At 32.6% G+C, this 22,171-nt stretch overlaps 6 protein-coding genes and 1 pseudogene across 10 annotated transcripts; 1 reads left to right on the top strand and 6 right to left on the bottom strand.

Annotated features, from left to right (window-relative positions):
• The first annotated feature begins 112 nt into the window (after positions 1 to 112).
• On the top strand, positions 113 to 3,206 carry Dis3 (exosome complex exonuclease RRP44-like protein Dis3). The gene is made up of 2 exons (XM_047061111.2): positions 113 to 621; positions 695 to 3,206. Exons 1-2 carry the CDS (start codon positions 200 to 202, stop codon positions 3,174 to 3,176), a joined length of 2,904 nt encoding a protein of 967 aa, XP_046917067.1. The 5' UTR covers positions 113 to 199; the 3' UTR covers positions 3,177 to 3,206.
• LOC124497459 (E3 ISG15--protein ligase HERC5) lies at positions 3,156 to 4,877 on the bottom strand. Its single transcript, XM_047061116.2, has 2 exons — positions 4,159 to 4,877; positions 3,156 to 4,099 (listed from the first exon to the last, which is right to left on the bottom strand). Exons 1-2 carry the CDS (start codon positions 4,461 to 4,463, stop codon positions 3,277 to 3,279), a joined length of 1,128 nt encoding a protein of 375 aa, XP_046917072.2. The 5' UTR covers positions 4,464 to 4,877; the 3' UTR covers positions 3,156 to 3,276.
• Positions 4,878 to 4,961: 84 nt separating this feature from the next.
• On the bottom strand, positions 4,962 to 6,872 carry LOC124497458 (lipase member J). Its single transcript, XM_047061115.2, has 7 exons — positions 6,603 to 6,872; positions 6,148 to 6,541; positions 5,968 to 6,087; positions 5,772 to 5,916; positions 5,573 to 5,711; positions 5,263 to 5,524; positions 4,962 to 5,198 (listed from the first exon to the last, which is right to left on the bottom strand). Exons 1-7 carry the CDS (start codon positions 6,780 to 6,782, stop codon positions 5,074 to 5,076), a joined length of 1,365 nt encoding a protein of 454 aa, XP_046917071.2. The 5' UTR covers positions 6,783 to 6,872; the 3' UTR covers positions 4,962 to 5,073.
• Positions 6,873 to 9,292, bottom strand: LOC124497457 (uncharacterized). Its single transcript, XM_047061114.2, has 3 exons — positions 8,897 to 9,292; positions 7,605 to 8,837; positions 6,873 to 7,545 (listed from the first exon to the last, which is right to left on the bottom strand). Exons 1-3 carry the CDS (start codon positions 8,906 to 8,908, stop codon positions 7,156 to 7,158), a joined length of 1,635 nt encoding a protein of 544 aa, XP_046917070.2. The 5' UTR covers positions 8,909 to 9,292; the 3' UTR covers positions 6,873 to 7,155.
• Positions 9,293 to 9,392: 100 nt separating this feature from the next.
• LOC142597792 (stearoyl-CoA desaturase 5 pseudogene) lies at positions 9,393 to 12,012 on the bottom strand (annotated as a pseudogene).
• A 566-nt stretch (positions 12,013 to 12,578) lies between these two features.
• On the bottom strand, positions 12,579 to 13,461 carry LOC124497409 (uncharacterized). Its single transcript, XM_047061060.2, has one exon. The coding sequence runs from the start codon at positions 13,349 to 13,351 to the stop codon at positions 12,704 to 12,706; it is 648 nt and encodes a 215-aa protein (XP_046917016.2). The 5' UTR covers positions 13,352 to 13,461; the 3' UTR covers positions 12,579 to 12,703.
• A 216-nt stretch (positions 13,462 to 13,677) lies between these two features.
• On the bottom strand, positions 13,678 to 22,151 carry LOC124497404 (delta(9)-fatty-acid desaturase fat-6-like). Of its 5 annotated transcripts, XM_047061056.2 has the most exons (4): positions 21,930 to 22,151; positions 21,456 to 21,769; positions 20,569 to 21,393; positions 19,167 to 20,476 (listed from the first exon to the last, which is right to left on the bottom strand). In XM_047061056.2, exons 1-3 carry the CDS (start codon positions 22,002 to 22,004, stop codon positions 20,613 to 20,615), a joined length of 1,170 nt encoding a protein of 389 aa, XP_046917012.2. In that variant the 5' UTR covers positions 22,005 to 22,151; the 3' UTR covers positions 19,167 to 20,476; positions 20,569 to 20,612. The 5 variants fall into 5 exon arrangements, with proteins under 5 accessions (XP_075590113.1, XP_075590115.1, XP_075590116.1 ...); XM_075733998.1 differs by lacking the exons at positions 21,456 to 21,769; positions 21,930 to 22,151 and adding an exon at positions 13,678 to 15,879 and having other exon boundaries at positions 18,429 to 20,476; positions 20,569 to 21,108; XM_075734000.1 differs by lacking the exons at positions 19,167 to 20,476; positions 20,569 to 21,393; positions 21,456 to 21,769; positions 21,930 to 22,151 and adding exons at positions 13,678 to 15,879; positions 16,010 to 16,273; positions 17,465 to 17,559.
• Between the last annotated feature and the right edge of the window lie 20 nt (positions 22,152 to 22,171).

Below are 22,171 nucleotides of genomic sequence, written 5' to 3'. Positions count from 1 at the left end.
TCAATTTTTGAATCAATGGATGGATGATAATTGAATCAATAACGTTTTATTTACGTCAAGATGAAAATCAAAAGCCGCGAAAAAGTGTAAGACGACTATATTGACAAGAATTGGATACACACATGCATGTGTCTGACCACGTGATCATTTTATTTCGTTTACGAGGATTCAAAATCGAATTACCCGATTATCGTCAACCATGAGTTTAATGTTTTCATCATATCGTAAAACAAAAAAAGGTTCAATCGTAAAAGTAGTGCGAGAATGTTATCTGCGTGATGATATTCATTGTGGTCGTGAATCATGCACGCAATGTAAAAAATTTAAATTGGATAACGATGAACAATTTGCGCCATCATCAGGATATCTCGTGGATAATGCTCGTCTGTCATTGAATAAACTTTATCCAAAACAAGCACATTATATTGTTCCGGATTTCAACACCGTAACGAATCAAATCGATGTCATTGCTGACCCAACATTTGGTAATGATGTGATTATTTTGCAAACGATTTGGAAACGAATTAAATCCAATATAAACGTGTATTCAAAACTGAAAGAACTGATCTCTTCACGAAGATTTTATCTATTTGATAATGAATTTTTTCGTCAAACATTCAGGTGAATCTTGTTCATTGATTGATCAAATTTAATGAATAAAAATTGATTTTTTGTTTTGTTTGTTAAAAAATAGATGTCGAAATTCGAATGAAACAATTGATGAATATCGTGAAAATCTATGTCGTGAAGCATGCGAATGGCTACAAAAACATTTCACCACTATTCATATCATCTATCTGATTGATTCGATTGATAATGAAAATGTCAAATCATCAGATGAATGTCATTTTCGTATTCATTCCATTGCGGATTATGTGCAAAATTTTCACAATCCAATCAATCTAATGGATAAATTATCGGCCAATGTACAGCAGAATGAAGATGGTGGAAATAAAACACAGAAAAATGATTTTCTTTATGATGAACATCTCCCTTTGCATCAAGTATTACCTAAGATTAAATCTGGACAATTACACAAAGGATGTTATCATTCAAATCGTTATAATTTTCTTGAAGGAACCGTTACCGTAATGTGTGATGGTGAAGAAATGAATGTCCATATTGAAGGTCGTGCGAATATTAATCGAGCAATCAATGAAGATATTGTTGCCATAGAGATTCTACCACGTTCGGAATGGAAATCAAAGATTCATGACACAATTTTGGATGAAGAATTAATTGGCGACGATGATGGCGAAGATGAATCGATGATTGTCAAACCACCACAGCAACTAGAAGAAAAAAATGATCAAAAAACAACAATGAAACCGAAACCATTTGGCCGTATTGTAGCCATTATCCGTCGGAATTGGCGTAGTTTTTGCGGTGTTATACGCGAACCGAAAATCCTGACGTCAACTTCGTCGAATTTTCTTTTCGTGCCAGTTGATAAACGTATTCCATTCATACGGATTGAAACAAGACAATATCAACAAATTTGTGGCAAAAAAATCCTGGTACGAATCGATTGTTGGCCACGAGATTCACGTTATCCACGAGGTCATTATAGCCGCGTAATTGGTGAATCAGGTGATAAAGAAACTGAAACTAATGTTTTGCTATTAGAACATCTTATACCACACATGGAATTCTCAGCACAAGTATTGAATTGTTTACCTGTGGAAGGTGATAAATGGCAACCTAGAATTGATGATTTGTCTAATCGATCAGATTTTCGTCAGGAATGTGTTGTATCGGTGGATCCACCTGGTTGTACTGATATTGATGATGCATTACATTGTAAAGATTTGGGCAATAATCAACTAGAAGTTGGTGTACATATTGCTGATGTTACACATTTCATTCGACCTGGTTCGGCTATTGATCGTGAGGCCGCTGAACGTGGTACCACCGTTTACCTGGCCGATCGTCGTATCGATATGGTTCCCGGATTACTTAGTTCAAATCTTTGTTCATTAATTTGTGGCCGTGAACGATTATCGTTCAGTTGCGTTTGGAAAATCAATTCAAAAACCGGAGAAATTTATCAAACTAAATTTTCAAAATCCATCATACAATCACGTGCATCATTAACATATGCAGAAGCACAAACACGTATTGATGATCCTGAAGATCAAGGAGAAATTGCTCAAAGTTTACGACGATTGAATAGTTTGGCTAAAATTTTACGAGCAAAACGTATTGAAAAAGGAGCCCTTGTATTGGCTAGTGCGAATGAAATACGATTCGTGGAGGTTGAATCAGAGACGGCTGAAAATGAATTAGTGATACTGGAAAAACAAGCCCTGGAAACAAATTCAATGATTGAAGAATTTATGTTGTTGGCAAATATTTCTGTAGCTGAAAAAATTTATGAAATATTTCCCGAACTTGCCGTACTACGTCGGCATCCAAAACCGGCACAATCAAATTTCGAAGAATTGATTGTTGCAGCTCGAAATCGTGGATTCGATATTAATGTTAGTGATGGAAAAAGTTTATCCGCAAGTCTGAATTCAATCCATGATCCGTCGAATGAACATTTAAATCTTCTTTTTCGAATGATAACGACAAGATGTATGAGTCAGGCGTTATATTTTTGTAGCGGTTCACTTGGTTCGGATCCAAATTTGACATTTTTCCATTATGGTTTAGCATCGGAAATTTACACTCATTTCACTTCGCCAATTCGACGTTATGCTGATGTACTTGTACATCGTTTGTTGAGTCATGCAATCGATTTTGAACAACAACCACCAGAATTTCTTTGTAAACGAAAAATCACTGATATTTGTGATCATATTAATATGCGTAATATGAATGCCAGGCGTGCAAGTCGTTCATCAAATGAATTACATTCATATCTTTACGTTAGAAATTCCAGGGAAAAATGTTGCCATGAAAAAGGCCATGTTTTTACGATAAAAAACAATGCATTGGTCATATTCATTATGCATTTATCGTTTGAAGTTGTCTATATGTTCGGTGATGGTGATCAATCGATGAATGATTGGCAAGTGGATAAAGATAATGGCTTCGTAATTCATAAACCATCCAATGTTCGTATTCGACAATTTGATCCAGTACAAGTGGAACTGACGGTAAAACCATCGGCATTAACATCGAATTTTAAAAAACAAATTATTGTACGATTAATTGATCCAAAAATTTTTTAATTGAATTGAAATTAAATTTTATGATACAAATTCTTGTGTGTTTCTTCTTTTTGGTTTTTGTGGGTAATTTTAAAAAATCAAACGATATTTTTTTTTCTTCTCATTCCTCATTATTATTGGTGATGGGCGATTCATTCGATTGTGGTTCCGAATCATCATTTTCCGTTTCAATTAGACTAGACCAGAATTTACAATAAACATTCGATACTTTATGATCGAATGGTATGACATTAGGTGTATCGGCAAATTCAATTGCGGTGGAATCGATTCCAAGCTGCCCGTATTTATTCCAACCCCAACCGAATAAGATACCATTTTCTGAAACGGCCATTGAATGTCTGGAGCCAGCTGCGATTGAAACAAAATGATCATCTTCCGATATTTCCAATAATTTAGGTGTAGCTTCAATTTTAATCACGTCACGACCAAAACCTAATTGACCACTTTCATTCCAACCCCAAACATAGACATCACCAATTTCCGATAAAGCCATAGAATGCCAACCACCAGCTGTGATAGCCCTGCATGGAATTCCTTCCAATGCTTCCACGATTTCGGCTTGATCATCGACAACATTGGCGATGGTTCCATGTCCAAGTTGACCACGGCTGCCATTACCATAACTTGAAACGATACCATTGTCGGATAACAGTAGGATATGTTCCTGTCCGGCACTGATTGCAATAATTTTGTCATTTTCACGACTAATTGGTTTGATCAATCGTAATTCATTTGAATTGAATAAAAATACTCGATGTTCATCGGTCAATAAACACGAATATTCAGCACCAATACAAAGTTGTTCAACATTTACATCATGATGATGATTGTTGACTGGATTTACATCATCTTGTGCATCAACATTATCGTTATTCGTAAAATCAATCAATTCGGGTGGTGTTTTTTCGAAATTGAATCCAGACCTGAAAAAAATTAGAAAATGCATTATTCAATCAATCAAAGGGATTAATCATCACTTTACCATTTGTAGATTTTCGAATCTAATGTGATCAGGAATGTTTCTTTTGAACCACATTCAATTTGTATAATATACTTCGGTACTTTTGTGCAGACAATCATGCCATTTTGACGTTTTTGTTTTGAATAACCAAGGAATACGATCTGTCCTTGTGCGGTTTGTAGAAACAGGGAACACCATCCGATGAATGCGTTGATTATTTTATCATGATCATCCAAAATGAGATCACCTAATGAATGTAGATAAACACCTTGTTCAGGTTTATGGCGAAATTGAAGAAATGCATCGAAACCACAATACCATAACATTGTTTCGTTTATTCAGGTTGTTTAGGAAATTTGAGAAAAACAGAACAAAACAAACTGCCAAACACTGGAGAATCTAAATCATTGCCGATAATCGAGGTCAGCCACAGTAAATTAATTGTATGATGACGAAGACACACTTGGATGTGAAGTTGGCTGATGAACAATAACAACAACATCAACATTGATGATGATTCTGTTGTTGTGAAATATGTAAAAAGCAAACAGAATCAAGTGTCGAAAAATCTGTCTTACAAGAAAAAAAAATCATCACATGCATGCAATCATTTTGTTGTTGCCAATATTGCTCTGGATAATATTCTACCCCGATAATTTAGATTCGAATAACTATTTCAGAACCAAACAAAAACAACTGTAAAACACCACTATAATGAATGGGACTCACAAGAATTTGTTCGAAAATATTTGTGCGGTTCAAAAACGTGAAAACAGGGTGTCAATGAACTTTGTTTTGTTAGGCGGAGCTATTTTCATTTGATGTTTTTTGGTTTCGAATCATCAATTAATTTATTGTTTAAAAGGTGCCACAAAAAAAACTTGAAGATCACAGATCAAATTATCACAGTAAAAAAACGATCATTTGATGATTCACTCAATCATAGCGAGCAAGAATGTCTAGAATTCGTTGATTGACTAAACGACCGGAATATTTGCTCCACACAAGATCCATATGTCCCCATGATTGATCAGGCACAAGATAATCATCGATTAAGTTTACTACAAATAAAACAGGGGAAAAACGTGAAATCGGCAATAACTCGACGACCATCAAATATATTACCTTTAAGTTTACTTTTTAATTTATCTACATTGGTCAAACTGTTGAAATAATCATTCGCTAGATATATGAATGCCATATCCGTCGAATTGATACGTCCTGCATCATAAATCGGTGGTGTTAAACTGCCATATTTTCTTAGATTAATCAATGCGCCATAATCAAAACGACTGGGTTGGCCATGTTCAAACATTTGGAAAAAATGTGCCACATTCCATGATGACGAACCCATTGGAACGTTAGCCAAATAGACATTCATTCGTCGCTGATGAAATTCGATTAGAAAATCATTGGTAAAATTAACCACTCTTACCATATTAAGATTATGACGATGACCACCAAGAAAATAATGATAAACATTATAACAGAAATTTTGCGTATTCGGATTCATACAGATTTCTGTATATGTTTTTCGTATTTCCATGCCAAATGGTACACGTGTTGGATGTGATCTATTGTTTCAGATTATTCGAATTCAATCATTTGATCATCAAATTGAATTTTCAAATTACCTTAGCACTTCTTTTAGTGGTCCATAAAATCGTAATGGTGTTTTCAATTGATCCGTATAGAATACCGGCGACAATGCAATATATGGACGAATTCGTCGGGAATATTCGGGCCTTGTGGATAATAATGCCAACATTATAAAATTACCTAAACGGCAATTAGAGATAGGCTACAATCAAAAGGTAGGCAATACGGTACCTTGCGAGTGTCCTATATACCCGATCGATGTATGATTTGTTTTCTCAGTAACATAATCAATAATGGCCGGTAAATCGATCAGTGCCATTTCATCTATCGAGAATGACCAATAAGCTCGACCTACGAAGAATCATCATCATCATTTAAAATGAAAAATTATTGATTTATCAATAACCTTACTTTTTGTATTAAATTTAATGTGATTATTCGAATAAATACTGCCACGATAATTAACGACCCAAACATCAAAACCACGACTAGCCAAAACAAACCCAATCGTATTGCCCACGCCAACAGCTTCCGTATCGTTAAAATGTTGTCGATGACCATCTTCTTCAGCATCAAATTCATAATAATTACCATCATTCATTAATCTACCAGCCATAGTAATCAGCCAAAATGATCCAGTACATTGAAATCCATGAAATAATACGATCGGTTTTAAATTATCATTTCGTTGTCGTCGATCATTAATGAATGGATTTACGATGCGAATCAATTGAAGAATATAACCATCTTCGGTAGTAACAAAATGCTGTTGATATTGGAATCCACGTGATAGGATTATTTGAAACTGAATAAATCGGTGAAAGAGAGAAAAAATCAAATTATTTCCTCGAGGCCCACACACATACAATATCACGATCAACATCGGCCACATCCATTTCTGTAGCATTCATCATCATTAATGAATCAGGATTTTTTTCATCATCCTCATTGGAAAATGGTAATGCTGATTCTACCATATAATTAATGGCAACCACAATGATCATTAAAATCATTACACATAACCAACGATGAACAAACGACATCATGATGATGATGATGATTGGTTGGCTGATTGGTTGATTGATTAATTGCAAATGCCAAATGAAATGAACAAACGAGCGAAAAATAAACTCTGGTTTGGCAAAATAAAAAGCAAATGGATTTTTTTATTTATTTCAAAAAACGAAAAAAAAATTTACAAAAAATCGATCAATCAATCAATGGCATTGACTAAGAAAAAAATTGACATGTGAATATTTGACTTTTCTCAGAGAAAATTTAAAAAAAAAATAATCGATTGATTTCATCTCATCTGCGGTGGAAAATAAAAACTTTGTGTGTGTGTGACTATTATGTGGTGAGTTTGAAAAAAAAATTTCTCAAAAAAACAAAAAAAATTGAGGAGGTATATATTTTGTTTTACACCCAAATACCGTCTGGATTACGTTTTGTCGGCACCGTATTACCCAATTCATGTAATGATACAGGAATTTTTCGATTTGTTGTCATCGATGATGATGATAGTTTTATCGTTTGATTATTATCATGACGTTTATCGTTGATAAATCCGGCCATCAAGATTCGTTGTTGTTGTTGTTCATCGGCAATCGTATCACCATCAATTTGGCTAACGGTGGCTGATGGTGGTAAATTGGCGGCGGTGGTTGTAGTAACATTTTGTTGCAACTCAAGACCTTCAACATTTGCCTCTTTAATACGTTCAATTAATTCATTAACAATTTGATTTTTGGTTAGTAATGTTTGATCAAAATGTTCCAATGAATCGTTCATAACTTGTAAATCTGTTTCCTAAATAACGGCGATAAATTGCGATTATAAATGACAACAACAGAGAACACACTACAAACCTGATTATGTATCTTATCCTCTTTTTCCTGTATGCAAATCTTTAATCGTTCAATCATCGTTGAATGTTGTTGATTTTCGGTTGTCGAATCGAATTCATCAGAATTTTGTCTAGTGTTAAATTTATTATCAATTTTTGACATGAGTTTATAGATTTCATCACGACGACGGCCAACTTCATTTTCACAATCAGCCAGTTTCATTTTAATTTCACGCATTTCAGCTTGATAATTATGGCCATCTCTTATTACCTGTTCTAATTCCTGTTCCAATTGTTGTTCAGATTCTAATCTCTGGATGATTAATTCTTGTTCCATCCATTTTTGTTTCACCAAGTCCACTTCATCTAATTGTTGTTGATCCATATTTTCATCAAATCGATTCTGTTCACTTGGATTCTGATGAATTTTCCGATTATGGATACTAACCAAACTAATTGGTAAAGATTGTTGTTGTTGTTTCATTTGATGACTAGAATTCAACGATTCATTAGTAGTGCAAGTGTTTGCATCAGAATGATGACCATTCTGTTGTTGCTGGAACATGATACCATTCATTAAGGAACTTTTAGCAATCGCTTCCTGATATGGTGGTGGTTGCTTTGGACGATTTTTTGTTCTACCTAAAGTTCCATATAATGATTCCACCACCATTTGATTATGATGATATGATGGACGACGTTGATGATGATGAATAGTATTCCGTACATCTCTTGTCAATGATAAATATTCAATATTTTGATGACTAGATATCGATGATTCTTGATTCTTGTTGTTATTATTGATTACATTCTGAAATAATTGTTGTGGTGATTGATTCCTCATTTGATTATTCAATGTTGACATTGATTTTGTCATTTGTTGATGATGATTATCGATATTTTCCATATTTAATGATCGTTTACGTTTTTGTAATAAGTCAGATTCAGATTTTTTTGATAATTTCGGCGTTGCTTGTCTATTTTGGTTATTAGTGGTTGAAGTTGAGGTATTGGAGGATAAATCACCCGATTTTTTCAATACAAAAATAACATCATTTGAATATTCACCCCATTTTGATAATGATAAAATTGGATGATCACTTGGTGCTAATACACGTTCATTATTTTTCCATTTTTCAATCAATATAAAACGTCCAGTTTGTCCAGTTGCATGTGCTAATGCAAATACAACATCTTGACATGTTGTTGATTCGGTTGCACCACAAACAATACGCTGTATTCCATCACACCAAACCTACTCGTTTTGAAATGAAATTTGAAACCAAATAAATTATCAATCAAAACATCATTTACCTTGAGTTCCATATTTTTGGATTAATTCGGTAAAGTTTTTTTTTTTTGGTTGGTTGGTTGAAGTAATTTAAATGGCTAAACAATGAACAATGACAATGAAGTAGTAGAAGCTTGACATTCAAAATAACAGTAGAACAATAATCAATGACCGGACGTATGACATTGTTGAGAAATGTGTGTGTGTGTGTGTGTTTGTGTGTGACACACAATAACGATATTTTGAAAATCAGACGGCTAGACAAAAAAGATGAATGAATGAATGAGAACCAGATGTCTTCGAATGAAGTACAGACACCATTAAAAACCCAGTTTTGAGTGAGAACTGCGAAATATCCCTATAGGCAAAACAACCAAAGATGAGCAACCAAAATCTTTGACATACACACCACAATCAATGTGATACCAGAAAAAAATACAGCTATCGTTTTGAGGTTTGCTACAACCAAAAAAATCTTATGGAGCATGCGCCCTGTGATGTGTTTAATAATACAGCTGGTTTGATACAAACCAAAAAATTGAAAAATTGTAAAAAATTTTATTTTGCATTACATAATACAACTGACAATTTCCATCAGCTTCTATTTTTCGATGTTGATGATTTGAGTTGTTGTTGTTGATGTTCAATAAGGCTTTCATTCAATGAATCAATGTGTCTTGTATATGTAGCCAATTGTTTCTCAATACCAACTATACGATCCATTAATCGTTTTTCAATTGAATCAACTTTGGATAAAAGTAATTGGCTATTTTCATTTTGTTTCGTTTTTGCTTTTGTAATAGTCATTTCAAGTAATTTACCAATATTTATTGGAAATTCGTTATCGTTGACCACAGCAACAGATTTACTTTGTATTTTCCTGGATTTCTTATCGAGGCCAAATCGTTGATTATGTTCTAATCGTTGCCTTTTTTTTTCTTCTCGTTTTTTACGAGCGTATTCTCTGGCGTATGCTAAATTCCGTTCCCTTTGTGCCGGTGTACAACTTCTTTGCTTATTTTTAGTAACAACAGCTTCTGGATACATCGAATCAGATGGACATTGATGATTGTTTTCATTATCGTTATTGTTATCGTTGATTACGGTATCAGATTGGGATTTCTTCTCAACAGATTGAGTTTGTTCTAAACTTTTCGGTATTATTTTTTCTTTTTGTTTTTTACGAGCATTTTCTCCGGTGGCTGCTAAACGCTTTTCTTTTTTTTCTTGTGCTCCATATATTCTCATTATTCTAGCCTTCATGGCTTTTAGACTAGTCGAATAAGTTGAACGTGGCATTATTCTAAATGGGAAAAAAAAGAAAAGTAAATTTAAAATGTTCCAAAAACCGAATTCAAATCATGTGTACAGGTGAACATTGTACCTGTAGTGTGTTTTATCAGCGCTCACATAACCAATCAAGCACAACGACAAAAAAACTGAAACGATACAAATGGATCGATCCCGCTGACTATAAAGAATAGAAAAGAATGGATTATTAGAATTAGAGGGTGAGTTTTTAGTCCACTTTGGCCACGCTACTAAGTTGACTAGAACTCACCTTCGTAGATTTTGCTGCTGTGCTGGACAGAATCGATGATTTTTGTAAACTTTCAATGATTAAAATAGATGCAATTTTTTTATTTTGTCAAAATCAAATAATGTAGATGATTAAAATTAATGGTCAACAACAAATAATAATGAAATGAAATGAAATGAAATTATTTAGAAAAAAAAACAAAACAAAATCACAAGGTAGATGGAGCAATATTTTATACGCGCGCCATCTAGTGATTGTTTAGAAAATAAACACAGATTTATTCAAAATTAATTTGAATCCAATCATTGGGAATCAATGGCCATAATGCGAAAATCAGTCCGATAATCCAATCGAATATACCATTAACAATACGGAAACATAAACTTTTTGGTGGATCAAAATATGTTGGCACACCTTTTCGGTTGACAGTGCCATCAATAACTTGACGTGATGCTTTTTTCAAATCATATGCCATGCCAAATAACCAGAAAAAATCAATAATCATTGTAGATGGATTGAAAAATTCCCATGCTGCTTTTTCACTTGAAGAATAATCATATGGAAATGTGTGATGATAGTTATGATTACCTTCTCCAAGACTCAGGTAGATGACTAAACGATTTTCTGTTGGACGAATACGAAAATCATATGGACGATGACCGAAAAAATGTGCAATTGAATTGACCATGAATAGATGATGTAAAACAACTGTTGTACGTAGAATGGCACATAAATAAAATGATGTTAAAATGGTTTCATTCCATGCATAATATGGGATCAATGTTGGTATCATCACACCAAACACGACAAATAATGGCATGTAAAAACGATGTTGTAACCAACAGATTCGATCAGCTTTTAAATCATCAAAATTCAATTTTGAACCAGCCTGTTTAACACGGTCCGATTTTCGCACCATCCACCAACCAATATGTGAATAGAATAGACCACGTGATGGATTTTTTGGATCTTGATCTGTATCTGAATATTTATGATGTGTACGATGATCTCGGGCATAACTGAATGCACTGCCATTCATCGTCATTACTTGCAATATGGCCAATATTAATCGTAACGTAGCCGTGGCTTTAAAACTTCGATGTGCCCAAAGTCGATGTCCACCAACGGCCATACCTAGACCAGATGCAAGCCCCAGAATGGATGAAAAAATGAATGTATACAATTTAACATCATGTGCGATGATATGAATGAAACCAACCAACGATAATGTATGCATCGCAACCAGAATGATTATGTTGGACCATTTTAATCGACCTAATTGATGGTATATTTTTTTATAGACATTTTTCTCAACAGTAACAATCACTTCATTAATGTTGTTGTTGTTGTTGAATTCATTTTCGACGATTTCATTGAATCCTTGGACCACAGTTTTATCCATAAGCATGTTTGTTGATATAACAATTTTGGCTTCCATCATTTATATTGGTTTGTTTGTTTGGCTGATGATGCTAGATTGAAGGATTATGAATTGAAATGACAATGTGACAGACAAATAGACTTTTCTTTTTGACGAAAAAAAAATCGATTACATTTCATTTAAAAGACACACACACACACAAACACTGCAGTGACTGAAAGAGTTTTCAAAAAATTTTTTTTTTCGTTGTTGTTGTTGTTGTCGATTTTAAATCTTGATCATCATCATCAACAATAAGCAAAACGTTTTTTTTTTTATTTTGAACCTGATTACTTCCACACGCTCACGCGGTCACTAGCACTTTTTTATTTCTTCCTCTTTTCTCTTTTTTGTTTTGTTTTCTTGATCGTTTTGAAGTCAACAACAACAACAACAACAACAACAACAACGACAACGACAACGTTCAGGAAGTGTATCATGATCATAATGAAAGTGAAATCGGGATGATAAGGTTCATGATGATGAATCGATCAACTCGAAATTTCACCTCGAAACATAAAGTTCTCCAGAAAAAAACCTGTTACTGGATTTTTTTTCACCATTTTCTTTTTGCCCGATTTTGACTTTCTCGGATGATGATAAAACTTGTTTTTCTTTCTCTCACTTTGAATTTCGTTCCAAGCACGCAAAATTTCAATCTAGAGGAACCTTTGGATCTTTCGATGGATTCGAATGATAGTTGAACCTTTAATAACCGTGCTGGTTGGAACAAGTGATAATCAAATTGAAAATTGAAAATTTTCTTTTTTTAGTTATTTGGATTTTAAAAGCAATAAAATACAACTTGTTTTAACAAAAACTTTTAAAAACTTTCATATGTTTGATGCGGTGGTGGTGGTAGCGACCCATTCAAAGATTTATCAATTGTATATCATCACTGGAGGAATGATGATTGTTTGGAATATTTTTTTGTCGTCCATCCACCATTGTCATTAATAGTTTGATTGGTTTTTGATGATTATCACACAATGAATCGGTACTTGAATTTGAATCTTCATTAGCATCATGACCACCATTAATCGTGGTGAAATTTTCAACCAACATTTTATAGAGAATGTTCATTAATTGAGCAACTATAAATCGATCAGCCATGTAGAATACATAAGCTTCCATTTGTAAATTTTCAGGATTAAATGCAACGACCGAGATGATACGTTTATCTTCACGCAGTACAAAACAACTGGATATAGTTTTGCTATTCCATTCAAATAATTGGTCATCGATTCGCTCAGAATCTTCCATCATCATGATTAAAGAACGATTTCGTACCAATACTCGATCGGAATATACGTTGATAATAACCTCCAAAGAATCCATTGAATTGGTTCCGAATTTCGATAGACTACGACGACGACTTTGACTGTTGTTGTTGAACATATGTTTCACGATACTACGTGTTGCCATTTTGACCGACGTTTTAGCCATAGGATCATTAACGATACATTTGCCAACAAATATGGCTTTAAATTGTTGATAATCACAATCATTCGAAGACATTATTTTGATGATTATTTCAAGAAAAAAACTTGGAATAAAAATGAAATAAAAAAAATTTAAAAACCAGACGAATGTTTCTATTTATTTATACTAAAAAAACAAATATATCTATCAACAAAAGTCGATATGTTTCATGGATGATGATTCAAAGATCATTCGATTAATTAATGATTACATATTTATAATAATCATTCGGAAAACGGTGCTGCCATCCAGTATTGGATAACCAAAACATAAACATTGCAGATAACTTTTATCGCCATCTATCGAGTGTATTAAAAAGGACAATTTTGATTTATTTCTGCTGGAAAAAAATCAAATCAAAATCAAATCAAATCATTTTTTATTCCACATTCCATATAATCATATTCACTATTGTCATTTACAAATTTACGAAAGTAAAAAAAGCAGAGAAAATCACGACAGAACAAAGAGGAAAAAATTACACAACCAATCTAAATTATCATTATCATTAAAATATGAAACAAAGCGGAAAAAAATTGGAAAATTTCTAAAAAATAAAAATCATGGAATGAATGAGGTGTGTATGCGAGACAAGACCAGGAGGGTGTGTACGTATTTGTTTGTGTGTGTGTGTGTTGTAGTGACTTGACATCCAGACAAAAGAGGACTATAATTATTAATTATAAGCTGTATGAAAAAAATGATGTAATCTGTAATTTGTAGTTTTTAGTTGCAGATTTAAAGTTGATTCTTTTTTTTGATTAGAAGACGATAACTGGCCGGCCAGTAATAATTTTGAATAGAATAGGTGGATAAATAGCCCAACCGGCTACAACAGTACCGATTAGCCAATCAGTAGCACCATGCATTATCCGTTTGCGCATCGGTTTTTGAACGGTTAATTTTTTCTCATAAAAACGTGGATCTCCGACACGTGAAACGACGCCTTTAATAACACGATCAGATGGTTTTTTCAGATCATACGCCAATCCAATCATGGAACACATGTCGACAAACAATGTGGATGGATTGAATACTTCCCACCATTTTTTCTCACAATTTGCATAATCATATGGAAATGTGTGATGATAATTGTGTGAACCTTCACCTAACGATAAATACATGGTGATCTTTGATTCAGTCGGACCAATATCTCGATTATAAGGTCGTAGCCCAAATATATGGGCAATCGAATTTACGGTGAATAAATGATGGACGACGACGACGGTACGTAGTACGGCCGACATGAAGAATGAGATCACTATATCTTCGTTCCATAGATAGATCGGTATGAGTGTTGGACCAACAACACTGACCAATAGGAATAATGGAAAATATAGCTTTTTCTGCCATACGATTAATGGTTCATCATCCAAATCTTTATGATTCAATTTACGGCCCATTCGAATTACATCGGGATGTTTTTTCAACATCCACCAGCCAATATGTGCGAAAAAGAAACCACGTTTTGCATTTTTTGGATCACCATTTGTATCGACAAATTTATGATGACAACGATGATCACGAGCATAGCTATAACAACCACCATTCATTGATAATGTTTCCACGAGTACAAGACCGAATCGTAATAACCATCGTGCTTTGAATGATCGATGTGCGAATAAACGATGTGCACCGATTGATACACCAAAACCACCAGCTACACCCAACAATGCAATCCATGGTACAGTGAAAAATTTGACAGGATACAATGATACATAAACATAACCAATAACTAATAATGAATGTGTGAATAATAACCATAAAACATTTGTCCATTTTATCTGTTCGGGTCGATAACCGAATATGGTCAATGTAAATCGTTTCTTATTTACATTGTTTGTTGCTTTTCCCAATTTATCATCATCACCATCATCATCATTGTTTAAATTATTATCGGCATCATTATCGATATGTTTACCATCATTCAATGCAATCATTTGATATTGACCATTTGAACTATTGTTGTTGACTGGCTGGTGATCATCGATTGTAATCTGCAGCTGTTGTTGTTGCTGTTCAATTTTTGAATCTGATCTTTTATTATTATTCTGATCTATGATTAGATTTGTGATTGTATGCTGCTGTTGTGATTGTTGTTCATTATCATCGACTTGTAATACAGATGATGTGGATGGTAGTATAGGATTACGTTTAGGATCACCAACAATATCATCATCATCATTTTCGACCATAATAATTGATGATGATATTGATCTATCGATTTTGGCAAGAAAATTTTCGGAAGTTGTTGTTGTTATTGTTGTTTTCGTTGTCGTCGTCGGTATTTCATGAGTTGATTGTGTCATGAGCTTTTTTCTTATTGTTAACGGTGATGATGAAACACGGTGATGGTGTTGTTGATGACAATAACCTTGATCCATATCTGATCCATTACCATTGAAATTATCATGATTATCAATATGGTTACTTTGTTGATTGTTTATATTAATTGCCATGTTTTGATATGTTAGTTGATATATCCAAATCAATCAATCAATCAATCAATCACCACACACACACGAATGAAAGAGGATTGAATTCAAATCGAGAATTGAAAAAATCTATGTTTTACCCAAGAAAAAAAAACAAAAGAGAGAAAAGGGATTATAAAAAAAAAATATTAGTTAATTGAATACGGAGAACAAATTTAGCAACACTTTTCTCAAATCATTTCAAACCACATCATCAGACCTTAGAGGAAAAAAAGAGCTGCGTTTTTGTTGATTCAATTGTATTGGAGCAACAATATTGGAACGAAAAGTCAAAAAATAGAAAGAAACAACAACGTTAAGTTCAAACGTTTTGAAGAAAAACACCACAGACACAGATACACATAGAGGTAAAAGTGGTGATGACAATCCAATCGATGGGATATGATATGTTACGTGAACATTGACATGATCATCATACAGATACGATGATCATAAGGATGATGATGACCATGATCAGTTGTGGCTAAAAATCATCAGCATAATATTTATAAATAAAGGGCCGACAAACAAATGAAATCATTGTTTGTTCGTTACGTTGAAAAGAGAAGAGAAAATAATATTTCGAAACGTGCATCACATAACGTAAGTGTGTGTGTGTGTTTGTGTTGTTTACATTCATGCAAAATAAAGTGCAATGGATAAAAACGGCAAAAACACGTAGTTGTGGCCATGGTTAGTGTTTAGTTACTAAAAATGATCAGATATTTTTTCTTTCCTTTTTTTCTGAATTTTTCAATAATTTCACACTAACAAACACTTAAACTATATAGTGATTCAAAACAACAAGAGAAATTGGAATGGATGATTAGATTGGAACCTTTTTTCGAGCTAGCGGCGACCCATGGCCTTCAAACGAATAAATAAAAAAAAGTAAAGTAGTTTTTGTTTTTTTTTGTCAATGTTTAAATCAGTAAGAAAATGATGAGAATGTAACACACAAACACATACACACAGAGAGTAAATCTATGAAATGGACTGGACATTTCATTTGCTAATTTTATGCCTGCTTCATATAAAAGATGAGATGAACGATTAAAATCAAAAAAAAGTATCGGCATCAAAAGAGAAAGAAAAAGGGATTACGCAAAACTTGGCAAAATTCATCATCATGGTTATATAAATGGTTCAATTATATATGTCATAGGTAAGTACAAGAATGTATTTCCAAAAGAATCTTAATCTTGATAGAATAATCTTTTAATAAAGGGTTTTTCCCATTCAAAACTTGAAAAAAATCAAATTTTGAATACTCATTGAAAACTTGAATCGAATGAATCTTCATTTTTTTGTGAATGAAAAGCACAAATATTAGATAGGAAATGAAATGAGCTTATGAAAGAATGTTGAACCCGAGTCAATTATGAATCAATGGTAAATACAGATCATTCATCGATTCATACATTTGAAACATTCATACATTCTCCATATATTTTTCACAAATCAGTGACCTTAAACTAATTGATTTTCTATGATATGAATTCGATGGCGACCTATTTTACAAAAAATTATTGCAAGCGATTGCCGAAATACGCACAAAAATACAGACAGACACAACACACACACACACAAACACTTATTTATATACGGAGGATCCATAATTAGCTTGATCCGATCAAGGATCGGATCCAAGGATCAATTGTTTCAGTGTTTTTACCAATGAAGAAAAATTAACATTTCTTAACAAATAAAAAAAATCTACAATGATCGATAGATCAATCAAATCGCTGTTGATCGATTGTTGTTGAAATAATAATAACATAGAGAATGGAAAAAAAACACACAGGCACCACGACAAGATCCGTGGGGCCTAATTCAATCATTCACACGATGATTGAAAGTATATTTGGTATCGTTTATTTTGCTAAAATTATCGATGATAACATCAAAGTGTTTATTCACACACACACACACAGTGATGGTGATAATAAGAATTTTATCATCACCAAGAGAGGCATTTTTTTGTTTTTTCTTCTTGACCGATTTATTTCTGGTTAGATTTTTCTGTGTCATTTCTAATCATCTAGTGTTTATATATGTGAACTATGATGATATAGATAAAATAAAAATAAAAATATGCACATTAAAAACAAAGCGAATCTTATCATTAAAGATTTTGAAATCAAATAGACACATTTCGATTCGGATCGAATCGGTCAACCGAAAATGTTATCATCAAACAAAAAAATCACGTTGTTTTCCTCAATGGTCATTTTTTGTTGCTAATGTTTCAAGGAAAACAAAGAAAAAACCACGCCACCACAAAATAATATTTACATTGTGCTTTTTAAACATTTGAAATATATCAATTATCATCACTAAAAATATCAAAATATTAATGGTCAACATAAAGGGCAAAAATAAATGAATCATCATCATCATCAATTTTCTATTGATAAAATCGTGTCTACCTGTCAGTGATGATTGTCAAATTTTACAATATCAAAATGATTGATACATTGATTATATGATTCAAAATCCTATCTTTTTAAAGTGAAGGTGGTGAAAATTGGCAATCATCAAAAACTATTTCCTCAAAGGTCAAATTCCTCTTATTTTCTCAAAAAAAAGTAAAATCACTCTTCTTTCATATGAATCGAAAAATGGGCCTGCATACTTACCTTTGTCCGGAAATGTTGCCACTATGCACACACACACACATAAAACCAACATTGATTTCATCGATAGTTTTTTTTACAGATTCGTTGATTTCTTCTTCTTTCAAAGTTCACGGGCAATCGATTATTATTTCAACGTTGTTGATCGTTTTTTTCCTCTTAATTAAATTAATTATTTTCACACACATATACACATGAAGAGACACACAGTTATTAATCGATAGGTTAATTTGATGATTATGATAATTATGATTAACGGTGATTATAAATGGGCAATTTTCGATTTAAAAGTAGGAAATTTTAGAATTTTTAAAAAATTCGTCATGTAAAACTTAATGATGATGATGTTGATGAAAGGCAAAATTATTCTTTCACTTGAAAAAAATAACAGACGAAGCTTTAAATATCGATGATAGACAACATACACATTTTGGCCATCGGATGATAAGAAACCAGAAAAAATCGATAATCGTTTCATGAACAATAAATATTATATATATGAAAGCATGATTCGTATCATGATTTAGATAACAAAAAAAAGGTTAATGCCATAGGATCGATTGATTTTCATTATTATCGATAATAAATCACCAATCGATGATTTATAATAGATCATAGATGAATGTGAATCATCAAACGTTGAAGATTTGAAAACAATAAAATGTTTCGAATTCATCCGATTGATACTTACGAATGAATCAATCAATCTCAAGTGTCGTCAAATTTTTTTCACCGTTGTCATTTTGAATGAAAATTTCACATTTTATTTTCTTTCTTTCTTCCTCCATAAGTAACTATGTCTTTTATCTGTCATGATGTCTGGATGTTTTTTTCTTTGATCAATAAAGAAAACGTATCATCATCATTGCTTTTTTTTAAAAAAAACAACAATACACCATTATTATCATTATTTCTCTCATTTTTAGCTGTAGCTTTGATTCGATTCACAATGATGAACACACACACATTATGAGAGGGAGAGAGTTTCTCCCTTTTTCTCGTATCCATGATTATCGTTTCGTGAAAAAAAGAGAAAACATTTTTCGTCTTTCATTTTCTAGATAACAAAAACTACAAATTTTTAGACGAAAAAATATTAAATTCTACAATGGCCATGTGTATTTTTTTTGTTGATGGTCATCATGATCTTGATGATAATAATGATGATGATCGATCATTTTGATCTCAATCGATTTCTTCTTTTTTTTCATTGTTGAACAATGGCCATAATCGATTATCAATTGCTTCAATTTACAACAGATTGTTTTTAGAATCAATGAGGAAAGAAAATGAAATTGTTGAAATCAGACTATAGTTGAGAAGGGTATCGATAATCGATACTATTATGAATTTATCAGAAAAATTTTTCTCTTCCTCGTCTCTATATCATTAGAGCATCCATATTATAATGATGATTATGTAATTCACAATGGTCGAAACAAAAAAAACGACAATGATGTGAAAATGAATGAATTGATTAATTTTTTTTCTTATCATTATTGACAGCTTGAATAATTTTGGTTGATGAGGACGACCATGTTGTGTGTGTGTGTGTTTTGTACATGGCCATCATATATTCGATGAAGAAATATGCATCTAGCATCGTCCTGTAAGATTCACCATCCTGTTATGTTTGTCGACAAGATCATCATTATTAACATTATGCACGAACAACAACAACACACACACACAATGGCAATTAGTTTTATGAATATTGTTGTTATTGGGAATATGACGTAGTAGAAAAATCCATACATACAATACGTGATCATAGTATATGAGGATTTTGTTGTTGAGTCGATTGTTGAGAAATTCAAATTTTTTCAACAAATAAATTATAAATTAAGAGATTTTCTTTGATTCCAAGTTCAAAGAATTCATCAATTACAAGTTGAACCGTAAAAAATTGTTTACGTAACGATGAAACTTGGTTGCAAAAAAAAACAAGAGTCAATATTTATAAATATTGGGCCAATATTTGCAAAAAATTTAATTGGCCAAATATTTGACGTATTGATTTTCAACGTAAATAATTCATTCTTTTTGCTTTTCTGTTTTTATGACATGAAAAAAACAGAGAAAAAATATTCACAAAAAAATTAATTCATTGTTTTTTTGAATTGAATTTCTTTTCGTAACTTACGTTCGTCTGTTTGTTTTCATAACAGTAACAGATTAACATTGCTGTTATGATGAAAATAAATATCTATAAAGATGATCAATATTAGCATGAAGATTTCGTAATATCAAGCCATCATCATCTTGATGAATTGGCAATTGTTGATCCGATAATAGCGCCAACGACTTATTGAATGTCAATTTTAATCGATCAATAGTCATTGTCTGTTGAAATATGGTTGAAATGTTTTTGGGGTTTTTTACATCATCACTTTGTTGAATAAATCGAATCAAACAAGCACAAGCAGCTGAAAATGAATTGATACTGTTGGATGATTCAAAATCGATGAATGATTGTCCAGTAGCGAATCGTATGAATAATTCACTAATATTTCCACAATCTGGTAATCGGTGGTGGCCATCAATATTGATACCACGAGTAACCATTTCAAGTATAAACCAAAAATTATGGAAAAATTGAACATCACGATTGGTATCAATAGCTTCTTCATCGTTATCCTGATCATCGATTTCTGTCAAAATCTGCTGACAAGCTTGACATAATGCAGTGATGAAATTTGAATCATCATCGTCAGTGAATAGAACTTGAGAGGCCAGTTCTTCATCACGGTATAATACATCGTTCAAATATTGCAATAATAATCGCAGTAACTCAACATTCAAACAATTGGCCATTAGATATTCGATTTGGTAGATGAAAAATTTTCTTTGTTCATGAATTAATGACAACCATTTTTCTGGTTTTTTATGTACGTTTATATGAAGAAAACGAATCAATTGTATCAGGAATGGTATATCTGCAGCTGTAAACATGGATAACGCAAACGAACTGTGATTATGAGAGAATTAAATTCATTAGTTGCGATACAACATTACTGCTTTGTAACTAACCAGAATGATTCATTCGTTGCGATTCGTTCACTTATTCGATCATTATGACTAAGATTACCAAGGATACCAATGGATATTTCGGCTAATCGTCGATTTTCTGTCCGCATTACTGTATCGATGAAAATTTCATCAGCATTCAATTCATAAAGACATTGTTGTACATCCGTTTCAGATGATATATCCCACATTAGACATAATTGATCTTCAACATCAATCAATGTAACATTATCACTCATGGTCATTGATGATGGCTCATCATTATCACCATCATCATTATTGTGGTTGCTGGTCGTATTCGATTCATTCTGTACAAACTAAAAAAAAACAATCAAATCATTAATTATGAAATTATCATCATCATTTGTTGGAAGGAAAAAATGGGAAAACTTTTCTGGAAACATGTCACAAACACATCAAATACGAACAATCGATCAAAATAAGTGAAAAAAATTCATCAATGTTGGAGACACTTGCCTTGATCATTTTCATTAGACCTTGAATGAGCCATTGTTTGGAATAGACCGTTTGTCCGATTGCATTTGCGTCCATTTGATTTACGAATACACACAAGGTTCGTAAATTAAAATAATCAAATATGTTTGAATCAATAAAAATTTTTTAATTTCAAAAAATGACTAATTTCAACAAATTTGAATCGAAAAAAATCGAATGTTTATTGCCATCCTATTTTGCAATGATGGGCCATTCATGGTCAA

This window comes from Dermatophagoides farinae, chromosome 9, assembly GCF_024713945.1.
Source record: "Dermatophagoides farinae isolate YC_2012a chromosome 9, ASM2471394v1, whole genome shotgun sequence".
Classification (NCBI taxonomy): domain Eukaryota; kingdom Metazoa; phylum Arthropoda; class Arachnida; order Sarcoptiformes; family Pyroglyphidae; genus Dermatophagoides; species Dermatophagoides farinae.
Note: the sequence above shows the minus strand (reverse complement) of the source record. Positions and strands in the feature narration are given on the sequence as shown.